Source organism: Rhincodon typus, chromosome 24 (assembly GCF_021869965.1).
Source record: "Rhincodon typus isolate 14 chromosome 24, sRhiTyp1.1, whole genome shotgun sequence".
NCBI lineage: Eukaryota > Metazoa > Chordata > Chondrichthyes > Orectolobiformes > Rhincodontidae > Rhincodon > Rhincodon typus.
In genome coordinates, this window is record NC_063355.1 from 17,769,989 (window position 1) to 17,789,819 (window position 19,831).

At 40.0% G+C, this 19,831-nt stretch overlaps 1 protein-coding gene across 3 annotated transcripts in view; it reads left to right on the top strand.

Moving 5' to 3' along the window:
* Positions 1–4,060: 4,060 nt before the first annotated feature.
* The window catches only part of rbm19 (RNA binding motif protein 19), a 120,753-nt gene continuing 104,982 nt past the window's right edge, over positions 4,061–19,831 (top strand). The window contains exons 1-3 of one of the 3 annotated variants that reach the window (XM_048611396.1): positions 4,061–4,438; positions 10,631–10,813; positions 13,969–14,097. In XM_048611396.1, the coding sequence (XP_048467353.1) occupies positions 4,403–4,438; positions 10,631–10,813; positions 13,969–14,097 (348 nt within the window). In that variant the 5' untranslated portion in view covers positions 4,061–4,402. Of the gene's footprint in view, positions 4,439–4,535; positions 4,651–10,630; positions 10,814–13,968; positions 14,098–19,831 lie in introns of those variants that run through there. The other 2 variants (XM_048611397.1, XM_048611395.1) reach the window with 2 other exon arrangements.

Genomic DNA, 19,831 nt, shown 5'->3' on the forward strand with positions numbered 1-19,831 from the left:
ACAGTACTTGCCATTCCCCAGCCCCGTATTGTTGAAGAAGTCTTCTCCAGTCAGAGTTCCCTGGACCCATCATTCTCTGTTAGCGCTAAGTTTCTTAGTGTGTCTGCTGATCCTTTTGTCTTTCTCACTACTAAATTTCCACCTCCTCCTTCCCGGCACCCACTTAGTTTTAGACCTAATGTGAGGCAACTGCCCTCTTAATTTCAGGCTCAGGCAGGGCGTCAGAGTAACCTAAAGTTACTTCTTGTCAATTCCCACAGGGACGCCAAAATCATGTTGCCCATCTCTGCGAGATAACAATACATACAGAGAAGAAGATACAGCGGAGACACTTAGAACTCTATAAAACCACAATTCATTTATTAGGTATCTAAATGAATAACACACACTTTTAACTACTAGAGATATCTCAATCACTGTCTTTCACTACCCTGATTTCTGTAACTAAACCCAAACATTCTTATCCAGGAGAGTTTGCAGCATGCCAGGCTGAAACTCTGCTTGATGTAGGGTACTTCTTGCACAACATTAACATTTGAAGTGTTGTTGAACAAAGGGATTTCCTCAGGCTTTTTATATACAAGTCTCTGTGCCAAGTGTGTGCCTTAATTAGAATTATGTATGCACATGACCAATTCCGAATGTTTTGTCCAAATGCATGTCTTATCTGGTAGAGACAGCAGTTCCTGACATCCTGCAGTTTTAACTCTTTGCAGACTTGACTGACTCAGCATAATTCCATTCACATGGCCAAGACCACTTCCATCTAGAAGGACTAGGGCATCAGACATATGGGAACACTACCACCTCCAAGTTCCCCTCCAAGTCACTCACCATCCTGATTTGGAAATATATCGCCATTCCTTCACTGTCGCTGGGTCAAAATCCTGGAATTCCCTCCCTGATAGCATTGTGGGTCAACCCACAGCAGGAGGACTGCAACGGTTCAAGAAGGCAGCTCACCACCACCTTCTCAAGGGCACATCCCACAAATGAATAGAGAAAAAAAAATTCACATAATAGCCCATTGTTCAGCCTCTTGTCAATTCTTGTCAGTTCCTGTTATCTTCAGCCTTATCCAATACTTATAGCAGGAAGCATTGGCCCATAACCTGGACTGATGTCTCCACAGCACTGGACTGATTGACGTGTAATTCCTGATTGGTTGTTTCTGAACTATAGATCTGACCATGGCCAACCTTCTGAACTGCAATCAGACGATCCCTTTCACTGACTATGGCAGTAAACCCTTACTGACCATAGTCACCCTTAACCCCACTAAGGACAACTCCTTTGTGACCTTCACATATGGCTGTTTGAAGAACATGCAGTGTATTTGCTGAATAAGCTGCTGGCAATGTTGTAGTGTGAAATTAATGTAGCATGATGTCATTCATTTCTAACCCCTTGACTGTTCAGTGATCTGAGCCATGAAAAGCTGCTGCCTCTCCCTAAAAGAAATGCAAGTCCCCAAGGCTGATACCCTCCAAACAAGCAATAAGTGTGTGACCACTAAGAGCTGAAGCTAAGAGCGATTGGAAGCATCCTGTGTAGATGCATAAGTGTGTGTTCCTGTACACTGAGAGGCTGGCAGAAGTACACAAGTCATAAGTGATCCAGAGCTCCAAATTGAAATCCTAATTGGGATAATGAGTTGGTCCGAAAGCAGGCACAATGCAATGGTGAGGATGTTGGTTTGTTGTTGCCAACTTGCTTGGATGAAGGTTGGAAGAGGGAGATATCCTTCGAGCATCCAGGGATATTGTGGCACAGACAGAGCCGGATAAGGCCCAGAGAAACAGGAAGTGAGCTGCTTGTCTCTAGGTTACTGCTTTGACTTTCATGTTGGAAATTGGTGCCGTGTAGCTTTATAGAGAAGGGGGGGATATTTGGAAGCTGTGTAGAAATAAAGCAGGTTGTGCTGGTAATGAGATGTAAATGCATGGAAAAAGGTTTCATAAGGATCTCATTAGCGAGACACTAACTTCACTATTTAAAACCTAAGGCAGTGGTCTCTCATCTTCCATTCTTAGTGCAGTATAAATTTAAAATCAAACATACATTATTATTCATTTTATCCTTTACTCCACAAGTCTCAGTATTACACCCTTGACTGCACATTATCTCCCAGTGCCTTGAAGTCTGGTTTATAGTTTGAGACTGCTAGTCATATACAGTCCATGAAATGGTAACTGTGACGCAGGCATGATTCATGGACTTTTGGGGCACAAAATAGAGCAGGACATAGAAAAAGCATGTAAGAAAGGCAAGGTTACAGTGATCATGGGGGATTTCATTATGCAGGAGACTGGGAAAATCAGGTTGGTAGTGGATCGCAAGAAAAGGAATTTGAGGAATGGCTATGAGAGGGCTTTTTGGAACAACTTGTGGTGGAGCCCACTAGGGAACAGACAATTCTGGATTTAGTGTTGTGCAATGAGGCAGACTTGATAAGGGGGCTTAAGGTAAAGGAACCCTTAGGTGGCAGTGACCGTAATATGATAGAATTTACTCTACAATTTGAGAGGGAGAAAATTGAATTAGATGTAATGGTATTACATTGAATAAAGGCAACTACAGGGGCATGAGGGAAGATCTGACCAGAACTGACTGGGAGAGGAGCCTGAGAGATAGTAGGAACTGCAGATGCTGGAGAATCCGAGACAACAAGGTGCAGGGCTGGATGAACACAGCAGGCCAAGCAGCATCATAGGAGCAGAGAGGCTGACGTTTCGGGCCTAGACCCTTCAAAGAGGAGCCTAGCAGGAAAGACAGTTATGAGGAACATTTGAGGACTCTGGGCCTATACTCGATGGAGTTTAGAAGGATGAGGGAGGAATCTAATTGAAACTTACAGAATACTAAATGGCCTGGACATAGTGGATGTTGGGAAGATGATTCCATTGGCAGGAGAGACCAGGGCCCGAGGACACAGTCTTAGAGTAAAGGGAAGACCCTTTGGAATGGAAATAAAGAGAAACTTCTTCACCAGAGCATGGTGAATCTATGGAATTCATTGCCACAGAAGGCTGTGGAGGCAGGTCATTGAGTACATTTAAGACAGATATAGATAGGTCTTGATTGTCAAGGGGATCAAGGGTTTTGGGGAGAAAGCAGGAGAATGGGGTTGAGAAATGTATCAGCCATGATTGAATGGGGGTGCAGCTCAATGGGCCGAATGGCCTAATTTCTGTTCCTATGTCTTATGGACTTGATTATATTTGATTGGAGGAACATTGTCTCACAGATGTATATGGAGCCAAAGTAAGCTTTAACATTAAAAGCACAGGATGTTAGGAATTAGTATCTTACTCTGTTTACCAGTCTCCAAAAATCACTGTCCTTTGATCTGACTTTCAACTCAATATTGTTTTGCACAATAACTAGCTTGGTATCAACTCGAGTGCTTTGTAAATCAAACACCTGATGGAATTTGGTAGCCAACCCAACAATGTCTACTTGAAGGAATAGATTTGAAACAAAATGTTTCCAGGATTTGTGCTAGTCATTGCATTTTCCATGTGGAAATTATTTTAATTTTATGTTGCCTTTTACCCCATAAATCATCCATGGCTTTTATTTTAGGCAAGTATATAGTCGTTGTTCCTTAGGTTATAAACTGTGTTTTTTTTAATTTAAAAAAAAAAATTCATATTGTATGGATTTTGGAATTTTATTCATCGACTTACACGCCTGGTTTAATTTACAGTTTCGGTTTAATCTTCATTAAGTCAAATTTACACAAATCAATAAATAACCTCTTGATTTGCCTTCCCTTTCAATCACTGCACCAATTTAATCACATTACGGCAATTAGATAAGCATTCACACTCAATTAGGCTGTTAACTAAATTTAACTTTGTTTCAGGCTGTTAACTAAATCTGGCTTATTACTAAACTTAAGACAACATTTAGTAGGTCTGGCAGCATCTGTGAAGAGATCTAATGAAGACATTATCCTGGACTCTCTGCACTGATGCTGCCAGACCTGCTGAGCTTCTCCAGCACTTTGTGTTTTTATTTCAGATTTTCAGCATCGGCAGCATTTTGCTTTAATGCAACGTTCCCTCATGTGGTTCCAGGGCAGAATTCTGCGGGAGATCCATCCAGAAGACACCCCGCGCACATGCATAGAATCACCGCTCCTCTGGGAGCGAGTGAGCTCTTTGCCCGTTTTGAAGTGAAGATTGCGCACGGAGAGTTTGGTCCGCCGCTGCTTGCCGTCGTGCCAGCCGCAGGGGGTTCTGGGAGTGGGCAATCGCGTGTCGCGTCCGGAATCCCCGACTCGCGGCGAGTGTGACCGTTACAGGGAGCGCGAGGTGCAGGGAGCCCGTTGCCAAGGAGGGGAGAAGTCGGGGTGGGTGACAGCGCTAGGACCCGGGGAGGGAGAGCGGGCTGCGAGATGTCCCGGCTCATTGTGAAGAACCTGCCGAGCGGGGTGAGTCCAAGAGGCCGGGTGGGGGCGGGGAGAGCGTGCTGGAGGGGGATCTCGTGTCCATTTTGTTAAACCCCCCCCCGCCCTTACGCTGTCCGAATCCCAAATCTCGACAACAACAACAACAACGTGGAGGATCGGAGATAGCCCTGTACGCTGTCATGTTGTGGCACCTCTTTCCCCCCCGACACACACGGCGTGCTGCTGGAACACGAGTATGTTCCTCTTATTCACCCTGCGCCGCCTTTAATCCGGCCAGGGACTGTGGCAGTCCATCCCCAACACAAGTCCACAACTTGCTCAGCAGGTTCTGCAGAAGGATCGCTGGCCCCGTAACGTTAACCCTGCTTTCTTGTGCACTGATGCTGTCGGACCTGTTGCAAATTTGTTTTTGTGTCGGTTTGCTTTGTTTTCTCCCCGATTTGTTGTAAATATGCGGCTGTCCTCATTCAAGCAAGTCTTCTGATACCTGAAGAAGGGGGTCACTGGACTCGTAACTCTGCCTTCTCTCCACAGGTGTTGCCTGACCTGCTGAATTTCTCCAGCAATTTCTGTTTTTGTTCCAAGTCTTCTGGTTACCCATGTATTCTGCCTTTGAATTCTTTTCCGGTGCTGTTGCAGAATGTCTAAACCAGGCTGCATTCCCAGGATTAAACTTTATATCCATATGGATTAACTTTTCATTCATTATGAATAAGATATCTTGGTTCCTGAAAGATAATGAAGTATGATTTATTGTATAATCAATAATATAATTATTCAATCATTTGTTCTGTTCTGAATGAACTAAATGTCTGAATAATTGCTATGTTTGCTTTCTAACATACTATCTTGGGTCAGATACCACTGCTATTATTAAGGTCTGAGTGCTTCACTGTATGTTCACTCGTATAATGTGTGTCATAAAGACCAGATCTTCTGATGCTGTAGTAGTGTTCTGAACTAGAAGACTACATATAATCTGGAGTGGATGCGCTTACTGACTCTTGTACACGAGTAACTAACTGAACACACAGCACTGATTCCAGTTGCACTGAACAGGGAGTGACTGAAAACAACTTCCAGACCAGACTTGTGATGTCATGTAACTGTCTTAAATGCCTGTCTGGTCTGGAATCTATGCTTTAATACAGCATTTCCCTTTTCCCTTTAAAGAATGGGACTGCTTTTCCAAACCTGTATAGGATTGGGCATAGATACGTTGTCACTGTACATTCAGGTTAGCCTTGGTGGATGGATGACCTGACTAGATTTAGTTCTCATGTAGTTATCACAACCTGGCTTGTGTTATCTCCCATCACAGATGGATGTACATCATTTATTGTAGATGCATGATTGTTGGCTGGCATGATATTTTCAGCATGCAAGTTGTTATCCTGTTTGATAGGTGGTTTGTTATATGCAGTTTGAATATGTTGCCTGTCTCTTGGTAGGATTGGACCATTTCTCGTTAAAATGTCATGTGACCTTGGTGACGTTCTGAGAACCCATGCGTCCATATGAAAATCTTAGTCTTTTGCTATGTGCTGGTTCATGTTGGGATAACTGTCTGCATGCTCATTGATCATGTTCTTGTCCCATTTTGGTCTGGGGGTGAAACTTTGGGAGAGAGGAATTGTGTGAATTTGCCTTCCAACTGTTAGAGCTATCAGTGTGGGTAAATTGTTTCCTTGGGTAAATTGTTTCCTTGAGTAAGATATGTACTTGGCGTAGTCATCTGAAAATTTTGGCAAAGTGCTTTCCATGGACGATCATAGATTTTTCTATGTTCAGTGTATTCTGCAAGACTGTTTGGCTGAGGATAGTAAAGAGAAGAGGTATATGATGAACAAGTCATTTCCAGCACTTGAAAGGATGCACTGGTGAAATGCGGATTGCTGTCAGACACAATTTGTTTATGAACACTGAACACACTGAATATCATGGCCAATGTATAAAAATCATTGCACTGGTATCTTTCTTTTGTCATATAAAAGAGAATTTGGTGAAATATTCATTTAACAGAATGTAAAAATGTCTTTGGACATCTAAAATATTAGACAGGCAGTCTTACACCATGGCATATAAGGAATTTTACATGGGATGATAGGTTCTCTCAATAGTTGGGGTTGATGGTGTTGGTATGTTTCACTCAACTTGATTAGTTGATCAGTCTTTATTAATGTTGGGCCAATAAATGAATTTATGCATCAATCACTTAGTTGTTTTTGGGTGCTCATGTGATGTGTTTGTATAGTTTTGGGTGTCTTGACATTGTTTGAATTGCTGCTTATTATTGTTAAAAATTATATTCATGGAGGATCCTAATTTATCTCTATCACCAGAATGAACCTTTTCCCCTAGGAACTTGTTGGATGTGTTCAGGCCACCTGGTGCTGATGAAGTTGCAGCTCGGTCATTGATGATATAGCTTGCTGAATCTGCTTTGCTTGGTTATGACCAAAATGATTGGAATTGCTGTTGAGAGAATATTCTAGCTTAGATTCAATAATATCCACTTGTATATCAAAAGGAATATCTCTGTTCCTAGACGGCCTTGGAAGTCAGATAAGAGTATCAAGCTAGTCATTTGGAAATCTGGTTTGTGTTGTAGTTCTAAATTGGATTGTCATAAGTAATCACTGAAGCTGTACTTCAGAGGGTTTTGACAGGTGATTTCTAACAGTTTGCGGTCGGCGTGAACAACGAAATACTTGTTCAGTAGTTATCTGTGAAACTTGTATTCCAAAAAACTAGAACAACAGTTTCTCTTTCAATGCTGAAGTAATTTGCCTGAGCTGATGCAAAAACATTGCTAACCTACTACATTTGGTTCCAATCCTGTGATAGATATGCTCTGGGGCCTTTATCGGATATACCTACTTCTGATGTGGTAAATATTGAAGGAGCATAATACTGAAGAACACTTTTTTGAGAGATTGAAAAATGGACTAGTGGTCTTCCTGTCACGTGTGGTATATTTTTGCAGAGAAGGTCGCGAAGAGGAGATGACATGGTTGCAAAATTTAGAATAATGGTGGATCAAAATTGAAGAAACTAAGATTCCATTGTAAATCATCTTTATCTTGTGGTGTGGATCTTCTGTACATCTTCAATTTTGGTGGCATGTCTAATGGCATTTGACAAGTAGATTGAACTGAAGAAATCAACTTTGTTTATGCGTATTTTACATTTATGTACTTTTAGAAGAAGCACTAATTTCTTGCCAGTGTCATGAGCTGAAGGAGATTTGTATCATTTGCATGTTTAATTTTTCTGAGGATTGCAGTGTGTTCTATGATAAAGTGAAAATTTGGTGGATTCTTGGTGATATTATTCACATAACCTGATTGAGGGTAATCTGAGGAAATGATGTCTAGTGAGAGATGTTCTAAAAGTTTTCAGTCCCTATGACTTTGGTGAAAGATTAAAAAAAATCTTAGAATCCCTACAGTGTGGAACCAGACCATTCAGCTCATCAAGTCCATACTGACCCTCTGAACAGCACCCCACCCCCTCTGCTATCCTCGTAACCCTGGATTTTCAATGGCTAATGCACCTGGCCTGCACATCTTTGGGCACGATGGGCAATTCAGCGTGTTCAATCCATCTAGCCTGCACATCTTTGGACTGTGGGAGGAAACCTGAGCACCTAGAGAAAACTCATGCAGAAGTGGGGAGAATGTGCAAACTCCATAGACAGTTGCCTGAGGGTGGAATCGAACCCAGGTCCCTGGCGCTGTGAGGCAGCAGTGTTAACCACTGAGTCACTGTGCTACCCCTGTGTATGAGCTAATATCCCTTCTTGGTGTTGATTTGGAAAAATAATTGGTGCTGATATTTATATACTTTGGATCTGAACATATCTCTACAGTGCTCATTGTTCAGAGCACAAGAAATTAAGGTTATGTCAGCCAGTATGATGCTCAACCTCTGGATAATGTCATTTTGTATAATGGAGTCCACTTCCAGTTTGAACTTTACTTGAATGTGAATGCTGCATTTAAAGGGAAGATAGTTGATGTGTTAGGCGTTATCTTTGTTGCTAATAATGTTAAACCTGTCTGGGGAAAAGTTAGTCAGGTGATGGAGAGACTCAATGTTGTGGTTTAGAATCTTTTGTATTGTAATAGACATGTTTATTATCTCATGGATTGTAATAATACATCAATCTATGTATACTTGTAGACTAATCATAGTCCTGTTGTGAATCTGACAAAAAAATTTCAGGTGTCCATTGTAAGGAACTGTATTGGCATTGCAGACAAATAATGCTACTGTATGGGATGTCAGACCCATTGCAAGCATTTAGCTTGTCCATAGGACTTCATCTCTAAATACATCTCTTGTAAGATGCATAAAGAGACGATTTTGCACTTGCATCACTGACAGTCTTGGCATAAGGTGTGTGTTGTCCATTCCTTTTCGAGTATAATTCTTGAATGGAACTTCAGCTTTTTTATCGGCTTTCATGTTGTGTGTGAAATTGTTCATCTGGACACAACAGGGGTCAGTGAGCTATGATGTCGTACGTGCTTCTTGGACTTTGTTGGCACACAAGCGTGCCAACATGAATGGAACTTCGGAAATGTTGATGGTACTGTTCCTTCTTTGACTCTTCATCATACGCTGCTGTGGAGCTTTGTGTTGCACAGTTCAGTCCAACCTCCTCTTGTAGGACATATCTTTTATACGTCACAAAATACCTGACAATGTTTTGGAGGGTGAGACAAGCCACATCTCCTAAAGGAATACTGAGTTTGATGACTACAGTAAGTGTTGTAAAGTCAAGCATGTTGCTGGCTTACAGCAATTGTTTTGAATATGCGTTCTCCTTTTAGCTCTGTGTCAATGGCATGTTCTTTAGGTTTGTCTAGAAGGATTGTACATCTTGAAATTGACTCAATCTTTTAAATTGTCTTTCTTTTAACAGTGATTTGTTGATCTGGGAAATAAAGATTTATTCCTTCTTGAACTGAAATTCTGACAAAATGTCAGTGGAATGTCAGTTTATCCCCAGGTGTTTACTATCCATCTTTCTTTCCCTGCTTTGTTTTGTTGGCTTCCATCTGTTTTGTTCTCTTGTTGGTGCTTCCGAGGTTACCTGCTTTCTATTTCTTTTGAAAGAAATAGTTGGGCAGTACTTGTATGTGGCATTCACACCAACATATATCAGAGCAATATCATGCGTGTTTTCATATGTTTTTGCTTAGTCTTTTGTGGGAAATAAAATGATGCAGTTGACTGGCAACTACACACAGGTAAGGCCTTAACAATATATGTAATTTTTTTTTTCAGTGCTTTTGGCTGCATGTCTTAGGGTTGCATTGCCAATTTGGGAATGTCTTGAGCCTCCAGCAAACTGTCATTATTTATATTCGACAAACCTTGGCCTACTATTTTTTTCTAAAGTGAGTAAATGTACTCACAACTGTTTCTCCATTGTGGTTGACATGCTTCAATACAGCCTTCAGTTTGGTGGCTGTTGTAGACTGGTGAATGATCAGTCATGACTATTTGGGGAAAGAAGTCTTCACAACTGTCACTGCTACTGTCGTCAGCTCGCTGCACTAACTAGCTGTTGCTGTTAGCTGCCACCAGTTTCTAATGCCCACTTGCTGTCACCATGTCACACTTTGATGGGTTAAGCATCACTGCCAGTAAGTTATGATCTGAGTGTTTCTCTGTTCATTAACTCCAACAAATATCACAAAGACTGGGATAGTAAGAACTGCCAATGCTAGAGTCAGAGATAACAGTGTGGACCTGGAGGAACACAGCAGGCCAGGCAGCATCAGAAGAGCAGGAAAGCTGACGTTTTGGGTCGGGACCCTTCTTCAGCTCCACACTGTGTTATCACAAAGACTGGGTTCCTGTTGAGGCAGATGTCTTGACGTTTATTAAAGACATTTATTTACATTGCTATATTACTGTACATTCTGGTTTCGGTGCTTACTGACTATTACTTTTACATATACTGAACTGATTGGATGCACTACTCTGACTCCATTGCACTGAGCATGGAGTGATTGAAAGCAATACTGGACTGTCAATTATCGTAATGTCACTTAACCCCCAAGTTTACCTATCTGTGTGGTCTGGCATCTACACAATAATACAGCAATTTCTGTGTGAAATAATCTAGGACTAGAGTCATGTCCAAAGACATGTCTTAACTTGATTTCTGGTTGTTTGTGTTACTTTTTCATTTCCCAGATGAAGGATGAACGTTTTAAGACGCTATTTGGTGCCTTTGGAGCATTAACAGACTGCACACTGAAGTTCACAAAAGATGGAAAATTTCGAAAGTTTGGATTTGTTGGCTTCAAAACAGAAGAGGAAGCACAAGCTGCTTTAAAACACTTCAATAAGAGCTACGTAGACACTTCCAGAATTGTTGTAAGTATTGTACATAATTACTTTATTTCAAAGCATATATTCTTTCACAAGTTTATGTATACATAATGTATATATGTTGTCATAATGTTTGTTGTACGTCTTCCAAGACGACCTTATCTTCGAAGATGTTTATGACATCGTTTTGCTGAAGATATTGGTACACCTTTGGAAGGGATATTTTGAAATTCATGCAAATCATAGGATGCAATCTTGATGATTAGTTGTTAAGAGACTACAGATTTCAACTTTTTTCATGCCATAGTTAACTGGTTTACACAATATACTTACTACTATGCAGTTAGTCTTAACATATTTGCTTAAGTTAATTTGGGCACTGACAGAGGATTATTTGTTTACCATTGAATCAGTTTTAGATTTTAGAATGCTCTGTCTTTTTCCTCAAGTTTGATATTCTTTGTGTTTGTTGCCTCCATTTGTATTAACCTTCATCAGCAATAATATTGAAACAGCAACATGTTTTGATGCAGCATTGTGCACTTTATCGATGCTTGTACACTTGAGTCAGCTTAAAAAAATTTGCTCCCTCCAATGAGATGACTTCCACCAGCGTACCCTGGAAATTTGGCTGTATTTATCTGTTCCATTTAAATTGCATGGCACTTGTGTAACATGAGTGGTGTCAGCCCAAGCCTGTATGTTGTCCAGGTCTTGTTGTTTATGGGCTTCAGTAGTATCTAAGACATTAAAGTACAATATACATGAAGAAGAGGGGCTAAAAGCTCTTTCACACGTAGACAAACAGGAGGCTGGATGAACACCTGGACACTGGAAGGACTCCTGAAGAAGGGTAATACCTGAAACGTTGACTGCTCCTTTCCTCCAGATGCTGCCTAGCCTGCTGCGTTCTTCCAGCCTCCTGTTTGTCTACCTTGGATTCCAGCATCTGCAGAATTTTTTTTGTCTTGGCCATTTCAAATGTGCCTGTGTGCATGGAAAGAGAAGCCACAGGAGATGTGTGGCTGTTTTGATCAGATAGGAGTGGAACTATTTCGCTGGTTTGAAGATGGACAATGCAAAACAGCCAGCAGAAGATTTTGGAATGTTGGCTATGATGAATGTTACAGAGGAATTGATGATGACAAAAGCTGACAACATGCTGCAGTCACCATCGCCCAGGGATGTTGTACCCCATAATTTATATTGTTGTTTTAAAATACCTGCATTTAAGGAAATTATTGCTGCCCATATTTAAACCTGTTGGCACCTTTGTTGAGTTAATCTTTCAGATATGCGCTTTCCGACAAAGTGCAGTAGTCTAGTTTTCTCTTGTTTAGAGAGTCCTAGTCATAAGAGTTGCACAGCACGGAAACAGACCCTTTGGTCCAACCAGTCCATGCTGAACATAGTCCCAAATGAAACTAGTCCCACCTTACCTGCTCCTGGCCCTTTTCCTTCCAAGTATTTCCTATTCCTGTAGTTATCCAAATGTCCTTTAAAAATTGTTATTGTCCCTACATCCACTGCTTCCTCGGGAAGTTCATTCCACATGTGAACCACCCTGTGTTTTAAAAAAAAAAAAATTGCGCTTCATTATTTTTGAAATCTCTCTCTCCTCTCACCTTAAAAATGTGACCCCAGTCTGAAAAGACGCCTACAGTTAACTCTATGCCCCTCATTGTTTTATAAACTTCCATAATGTTGCCTGTCAACCTCCTATGCTCCAGTGAAAAAAGTCCCAGCCTATGAATCTAGAATCTGTGCATGGTTGTGAGGAGGTATTTTTATTGTACAATATCTCCAAGGGTTCTATTACTGCTGCTTTTGGAATGACTGAGGTTTATTTCTTATTTAGTTACATAATTGAACAGTTGGGGTAAAAAAAAAACTCCCCAGGTAGTTGGAGAATCTTTTCTGATGGCTTGGCAAATTTGTCCTCAGCACTGATAAACCCAGCAAGGAATTCATTAGAGAAACAGTTTGACTCAAAAGTGTGGAAGATGGGTTTGTTGAAAGTTGTATAAGCTGGCTATATACATGAGGAAGAAAGGATAAGAGGAATAAGCTGATTGGGTTAGGCAGGAGGGTCATTGAGCAAAAATGCATGGACTAAACGAGCTGTTTTAGTGCTTTAGCCAAAACCTATGTGGAGTATATTTTCAATGGCCATTAGCAGTATAAGAATTGAAATGCAAGTTTTAATTGTTTAAAATTACACTTCACACTCTTCTTGCAGTATTTTCTGGGTATTTGATGTTTTTGCATGTTAAAAGTGGTAGGATGTTTCATGATCCAACTGACCCTCACTACTACTTCCACAACTAATCTGTAGTTGCCTTGACTGGAATCTAATTTTCCAGCATTCTCTTTCCTCTGAATTAGTCTGTTTGTTTAAAATCTGATTTACTTCTCTTTGGCGATCAAATGGCTACTTCTTGGTTGAGGAGTATTTGAAGTCCTTGATGCTTATTTGCAGTATTACTGAATAACTGGAATAGGCTGGATTCCAGGGATAAGGAGCTTCAATTAAGTGGTTAGTTTGGAGAAGATGTTGTTCAATGCAGATTAAACAATGATGCTTGAAATCATGAGGAACTGATAGAGTAGATAGGGTAAAACTGTTCCCACTGATGGGAGTGTTGACAACCAGAGAAAGTCAATATAGGCTGGTTGGCAAAGCAACTTGCGGGGATGTAAGAGAGCATTTTTATTTCCAACATCAATTAGTTGAGATCTGCAATTCAATGCCTGATAGTGTGTTGGATGCATTTTTGTGAATTGTATACGCACTTAAAGGGAATAAATTTGCAGCGTTACAGGCCAAAGGCAGAGGTTTGGGAATAGGAGAATTGGTCATGTAGACAGCCAGCATGAATGTGAAGGTTCTATAATGCTATAAAAGGAACACTTGCTTTTACAGCATCCTCTGTAAATTGAAAACAAAATAATTGGAAGCTCAAGTAATGTAAATTCTTTTTATTAACTGTCTTATTTAGTCATGTTTGGTATAATGGGCCACCAGTTTGTTTACACACAAACGGAGAGGGAGCATGCATTATATATTTATGAAATCTGCTGTTGTAGCAAGTACATGAGAATTGATGGAATTCTGAAGTTTCACACTTGTTGACAACAGGTTTCAATGTTTTACTGCTGCAACTTTTAACAACCATTAACAGACACAATGCATATTATAGGTGGAGTTTTGTAAATCATTTGGGGATCCAGGATTGTCCAGACCATGGAGCAAACACTCGCAGAAGAATCCAACTGGACAAATTCCAGAAAAGACAAAAGAACAAAAATGCAAAAGTGAAGGAAAAAAGGTAATAGACCAACAACTTTCCTGAATTTACCTCGATATAAATTATTTTTACACTGCAAAAATGAAAAAAGTTTAATTTACAAAATGCACTTAATTTATGTAAATTGTGATCTGCAGTATTTTGAAGTGTATTGTACCATCTTTCCAAGTACTAACATTTATTGCTAGTATCTGGAAATCCACTGATCTCCAAGTACAGAAAATTAATACTATCCACGTGACAGTTATCCACGTGACAGTTATCCACGTGACAGTTATCCACGTGACAGTTATCCACGTGACAGTTATCCACGTGACAGTTATCCACGTGACAGTTATCCACGTGACAGTTATCCACGTGACAGTTATCCACGTGACAGTTATCCACGTGACAGTTATCCACGTGACAGTTATCCACGTGACAGTTATCCACGTGACAGTTATCCACGTGACAGTTATCCACGTGACAGTTATTTTTTGTTATTTTAGAATACCTGATCATATATGATGGCAAACATTCTTGTAAAATTGGGGGTAACCTCTATACCTTTAGAAGTCGGAGTGCCATTGTTGACAACTTTGGCGCAGTATGGCTTCTATTATAAAACTAAATCATTGATGGAATGAGATGAAGGTTTTGATGAAATTGCTTCATAGGCTGGTTTCAGTATATTCAAATTATCTGTTAAAGTGCATCATGGCTGAATTCTGTTGTGGCTACTCATTTGTGTTAGGCATCAAAACTGCAATGTAATCACTCAATGTCTTCCTATACTCTACTATTAAACCTTCCATAATCACAATTATTTGAAACAAAATTGTAAGAAAAATTGTTTTAAAATGTCTTGGATTAGATTCAATGTCCCACTAAGTGTGTTTTTTTTTAAGCTTTGTACATTTTGGAATTATAATAACTATTGTACATTACTTTTGGAAAATAAATGTTAGGAAGTCCTTAATAGGGTGGGAATGCCCCATGAGCTACTGAAACAAGTCAGGAGATAGCAGGTATTCTGTCCACAGACATGTGATGCTCAAATATACAAATTTGAACTATAGAACTGAAATTAGCTAGTATAATTCTTGTTTAAGAAGGAAAGGAGAAATAAACCAGTATATGTTGAATGTAAAACCAAAATTGATTCATGATGCAGCTGTAGGAGATTTGACAAACTGAGCAGCATATTGGCACGTAAGTCCTGTATTTTCAATATTTATATTATAATAAATTGACAACCAGTGGTATTTTTAATTTAATTAGAGAAGTGCAAGGCATGCATTTTCAAGAAAAATAAAACAAGGAATTGGAGGATAGTGTTAATGCATCTTTTATTAAGACATTGAGAGGTATGAATGATCAAATAATCTTAGGGCTCTAATACGTAATAATCTGAAGAATTCAATTGCAGCTCGAAAGCCCAGTGACATTGTAGCTTGTATAAGTACAGGTGTGGTCGTGATTTTTTTTTTCTGGAGTGTAGGCATTCCAAGGCATACCTTGTTTATTAGATTTGCTTGTGTATATTTCTATTTGTTTAAAAAAAAAACTTTGTGCATACTTTCTAGCATGCAAGCTATGGAAAAATAAACATAAGAATGACTGAAGAGAAGGATTAATTAGTGCTGATAAATTCAGGATCAAATTGGATGCAAAATTAAAAAATAGAAGCAGAAAAGAGAAGTAGAATTGAGTGTGAGGGAAAGAGACAAAGGAAGTAAGAATATTTTTAAACTTCAAGAATAATTCATAGCCTGAAGGAATGAGACTCCATACTTAGTAACTACTGATCAAGCTCTCTTGTCTAGTCAGTAACAATTAACCATTTCAGAAAGGGAACTTCTATTAATTGTGAGACTTAACTTTCTGTGGCTCCATAAATGAATAATCAATGTGAAAATGCAGCAATTTCTTTAAAATCGGAACAAGATAGAGTATTAGAGGCCACTTTCATAAAGCTAAAGACAGAAAGCTTGTTTCAGTTAGCAGCTTATAATTTTCAATCCATAGAGCATCTCTTTCTTGCTTCAAGTTCTTGTTCAAATTGCATACGAAGAACAGAGTGTGTAGTTTGCATTCTGTCTTTTTTTCATTAACATGTGGCCAACAGTAAAGATGTACTGATGAACTTATACAAATCTACAGCACTCTATTCAGTTTTGGGATACTCAGAATCATTAACACCAGTAAGAGCAAACTGCATAGTTCATCGAGATGATATCCATAAAAACTAGGGTTCAGAAAAGATTTACCAGGATGTTGCCAGAACTGGAGGGTTTGAGCTATAAGGATAGGCTAGATAGATTGGGATTTCTTTCCTGGAGCAGAGAAGGCTGAGAGGTGACCTTACAGGGGTTTATAAAATCATAGATCAGGTGAATAGCAAAGATCTTTCCCCTAGCGTGGGTGAGTTCAAAACAAGGTGGCGTATTTTTAAATTGAGAGGAGAAAGATTTAAAAAGGACCTGAGGGACAACTTTTTCACACTGTGGATGCTTCAGAATGAACTGCCAGAGGAAGTGGTGGATACGGGTACAGTTGCAACATTTAAAAAAGTTTGGATAAGTACATGAATAGGAAAGGTTTAGAGGGATATGGGCCAAACGCAGGCAAATGGGACCAATTTAGTTTAGGAACCTTGGTCGGCATGGACGAGTTGGATCGAAGAGTCTGTTTCCATACTGTATGCCTCTATGACTCTACGAGTCTATTCTGACTTGTTATGATGCCGAGTCAGATCCCAGAATGAAATCTGGCTTGACAGATCACATTTTAAAATTTTTGCTTTTGGTTAATGTGATGGTTATGTCACTGAAACGTAGTCACATGAGGTTGCAGATGTGCCTTAACAATATAACACTTCATATAAAAGAAACAAAACAAATACACTGGACTATATTAGAGCTAAAGAGACCTTAACACGAAATTCAAACCAAACTTGCAACCTGTTGCTCAACACTATCTGTTACAAAGATGCCAGCCCAGAGAAATTAACCAAGCCTTAACTCTTTAGGGTTTTACTTAGCTCATTCCGTCCAGGTTCTTTCTTGTGTACTGTGAAGAAAATTTTTTAATTCTTTTCTCCATATACTTTTCACAAATCTGAGAATTTTTTTTTAGTTCCATTAACTTGCAGATTTATATTCAAACTCATCTGGCCTGGAAGCTTCACAAAGTAGGCACTTTTGCTGGGATGACTGGCTTCCCTTGAAATGAGCTGGAAAACATCTACTAGGAGAGAAACTTAAAACTTGCTTGAGCATGCATTTCTGGTGTTCTCTGAACTAAACTGAACAACTTGCTTCTGATCTCGGTTCTTGACTCTTTGGCCCTGAACTGAAAACAAATCTTAAATGTATTTACTCTATCTATTAAACTTAACAGTCATAGAGTTTTACAGCGTGAAAATAAAGACCAATCATTGGTGGTATCATCGACAGTGAAGAAGGTTATACAAGATTGCAAAGGGATCTTGATCAATTGGGCCAATGAGCTAAGGAGTGGAAGATGGAGTTTAATTTAGATAAATGTAAGGTATTGCATTTTGTTAAAACAAACAAGGGCAGGACTTGTATAATTAAAAGTAGGACCTGGGCAGTGTTGTAGAACAGAGACCTTGGGGTTCAGATATATAGTTCTTTGAAAGTTGCATCACAGATAGACAGAGTGGTTAAGAAGGCGTTTGGCACACTTGCCTTCATTGCTCAGACCATTGAGTGTAGGAATGGGGATGGCATGTTGCAGTTGTACAGGATGTTAATAAGGCCAGGCCTGCAGTACTGTGTACAGTTTTGGTTGCCCTGCTGTATGAAGGATATTATTAAATTGGAGAGGTATAGAGGGATATAGGCTAAACGCAGGCAAATGGGACTAGTTTGGTTTGGGAAGCCTGGTTGGCATGGATCAGTTGTACTGAAGGTTCTGTTTACTGAATGTGTTGAATGACTCTATGTATGTTCATGTGCCTTTTTGCTCTAAGTTCATTTTCTAGCACTTAGTCTGGAATCTTGTATGTTATGGCATTTGAAGTGTTCATTGAAGTACTTCTTAAATGTTGTGATGCTTCCCATTTCTGTAACCTTATGAGACAGTGAGTTCCAGATATGCACCACAGGGCAGGTGATGACTTAGTGGTATTATCCCTAGACTATTAATACAGAAACTCCGGTAGTGTTTTGGGGAGCCGAGTTTGAATCCTACCACAGCAGAGGTGAAATTTGAATTTAATAAATCTCTGGATTTAAGAGTCTAAATAAAACGATGAAGCTGTTGATTGATTGTCAGAAAGACTCATCTGGTTCACTTATAACAAGCCACTCAGTTGTATCAACAAAACAAAGTCTAAAAAGAGATTGAAACTGGATGCACCACTTGGGAGTGCAGAACGCAACAGTGACAACAAACAGCCCTGTCAACCTGGAAGGTCATCCTTACTAACATCTGGGGACAAGTGCCAAAATTGGGAGAACTGCCTCTCAGACTAGTCAATCAACAGCCTGACAAAGTCGTACTTGCAGATTCCCACCTTAAGACAGCCTCACACACCACCATCAGTATCCCTGGATATCTACTGACAGGACAGGCGTGGCAGAGATGGCAACACAGTGGTGTACAGTCGGGGAAGGGGTGGGAGTGGAGATGGAGTTACCCTGGGAGTCTGGACCCCATGAAGTCTCATGGCATCAGGTAAACATGGACAAGGAGAACTCCTGCTGATTACGACAAACCATTCTCCCTTGGCTGATGACTCTGTGCTCCTCCTTGTTGAAATTTCAGGGGAAGCGCTGAAGGTGGTAAGGATGCAAATGTAGTCTTTGTCAGGGATTTAAATGTCCACCACCAAGAATGATTCAGCAGCAGCACTACTGATTGAGCTGGTTGAATCCTAAAGAATGTAGCTGCTGGGTCCGTGGCAGGTGGTGAGGGAACCAACAAGAAGGAAAAAAAAATTGATCTCATCCTCTCCAATCAGACTGCCGCAGATGGCTCTGTTCATGACAGTATTGGTAAGAGTTACCACTGCACAGACCATATGGAGACAAAATCCTGTCTTCATGTTGAGAGCACTGTGCATTGTGTTGTGTGGCTCTATTACTGTGCTAAATGGTGCAAACTTGGAACAGCATAAACAACTCAAGACTGCGCATCCATGCTGTGGGCCATCAACATCAATAGAATTATACTCCACAATCTATAACCTCATGGCCTGGCATATTCCCCCACTGAACCATTACCATCAAGTCAGGGCATCAACCCTGACTCAAAGAAGAGTGCAGGAGGACATAAGGGATCTGTTGAAGCTATAAAATATTGACTACTCTGCAATCCCGCTGCATCTAGTTGTAGATTGTGGTGGCCCACCAAACAATTCACTGGAGGAGGAGTCTCCACAAACGTCCCCATCCTCAATGATGGTAGACCCCAGAACATCAGTACAAAAACATTTGCAACAATCTTTAGCCAAAAGTGCCGAGTGGATGATCTATCTTATGGAGGGAAAAAAAATTCCTTATCTCTATCATAAAATTCTGCTCCCTGGCTCTGGACTCATCCACAGAGGAAATATCCTTTTCATGTCCATTTTTTTAAGACCATTCAAAGATCTTATATGCATCAATCAAGTCCTCCCTCACTCTTCTGAACTCCAGTGTAGATAAACCTTGTCTGTCCATCTTTTTCCTCATAACTTAACCTTCTAATTTCAGTTATCTATCAATTAAGTAAATCTCCTCCAAACCAATTCCAAAGCATTTGCTCC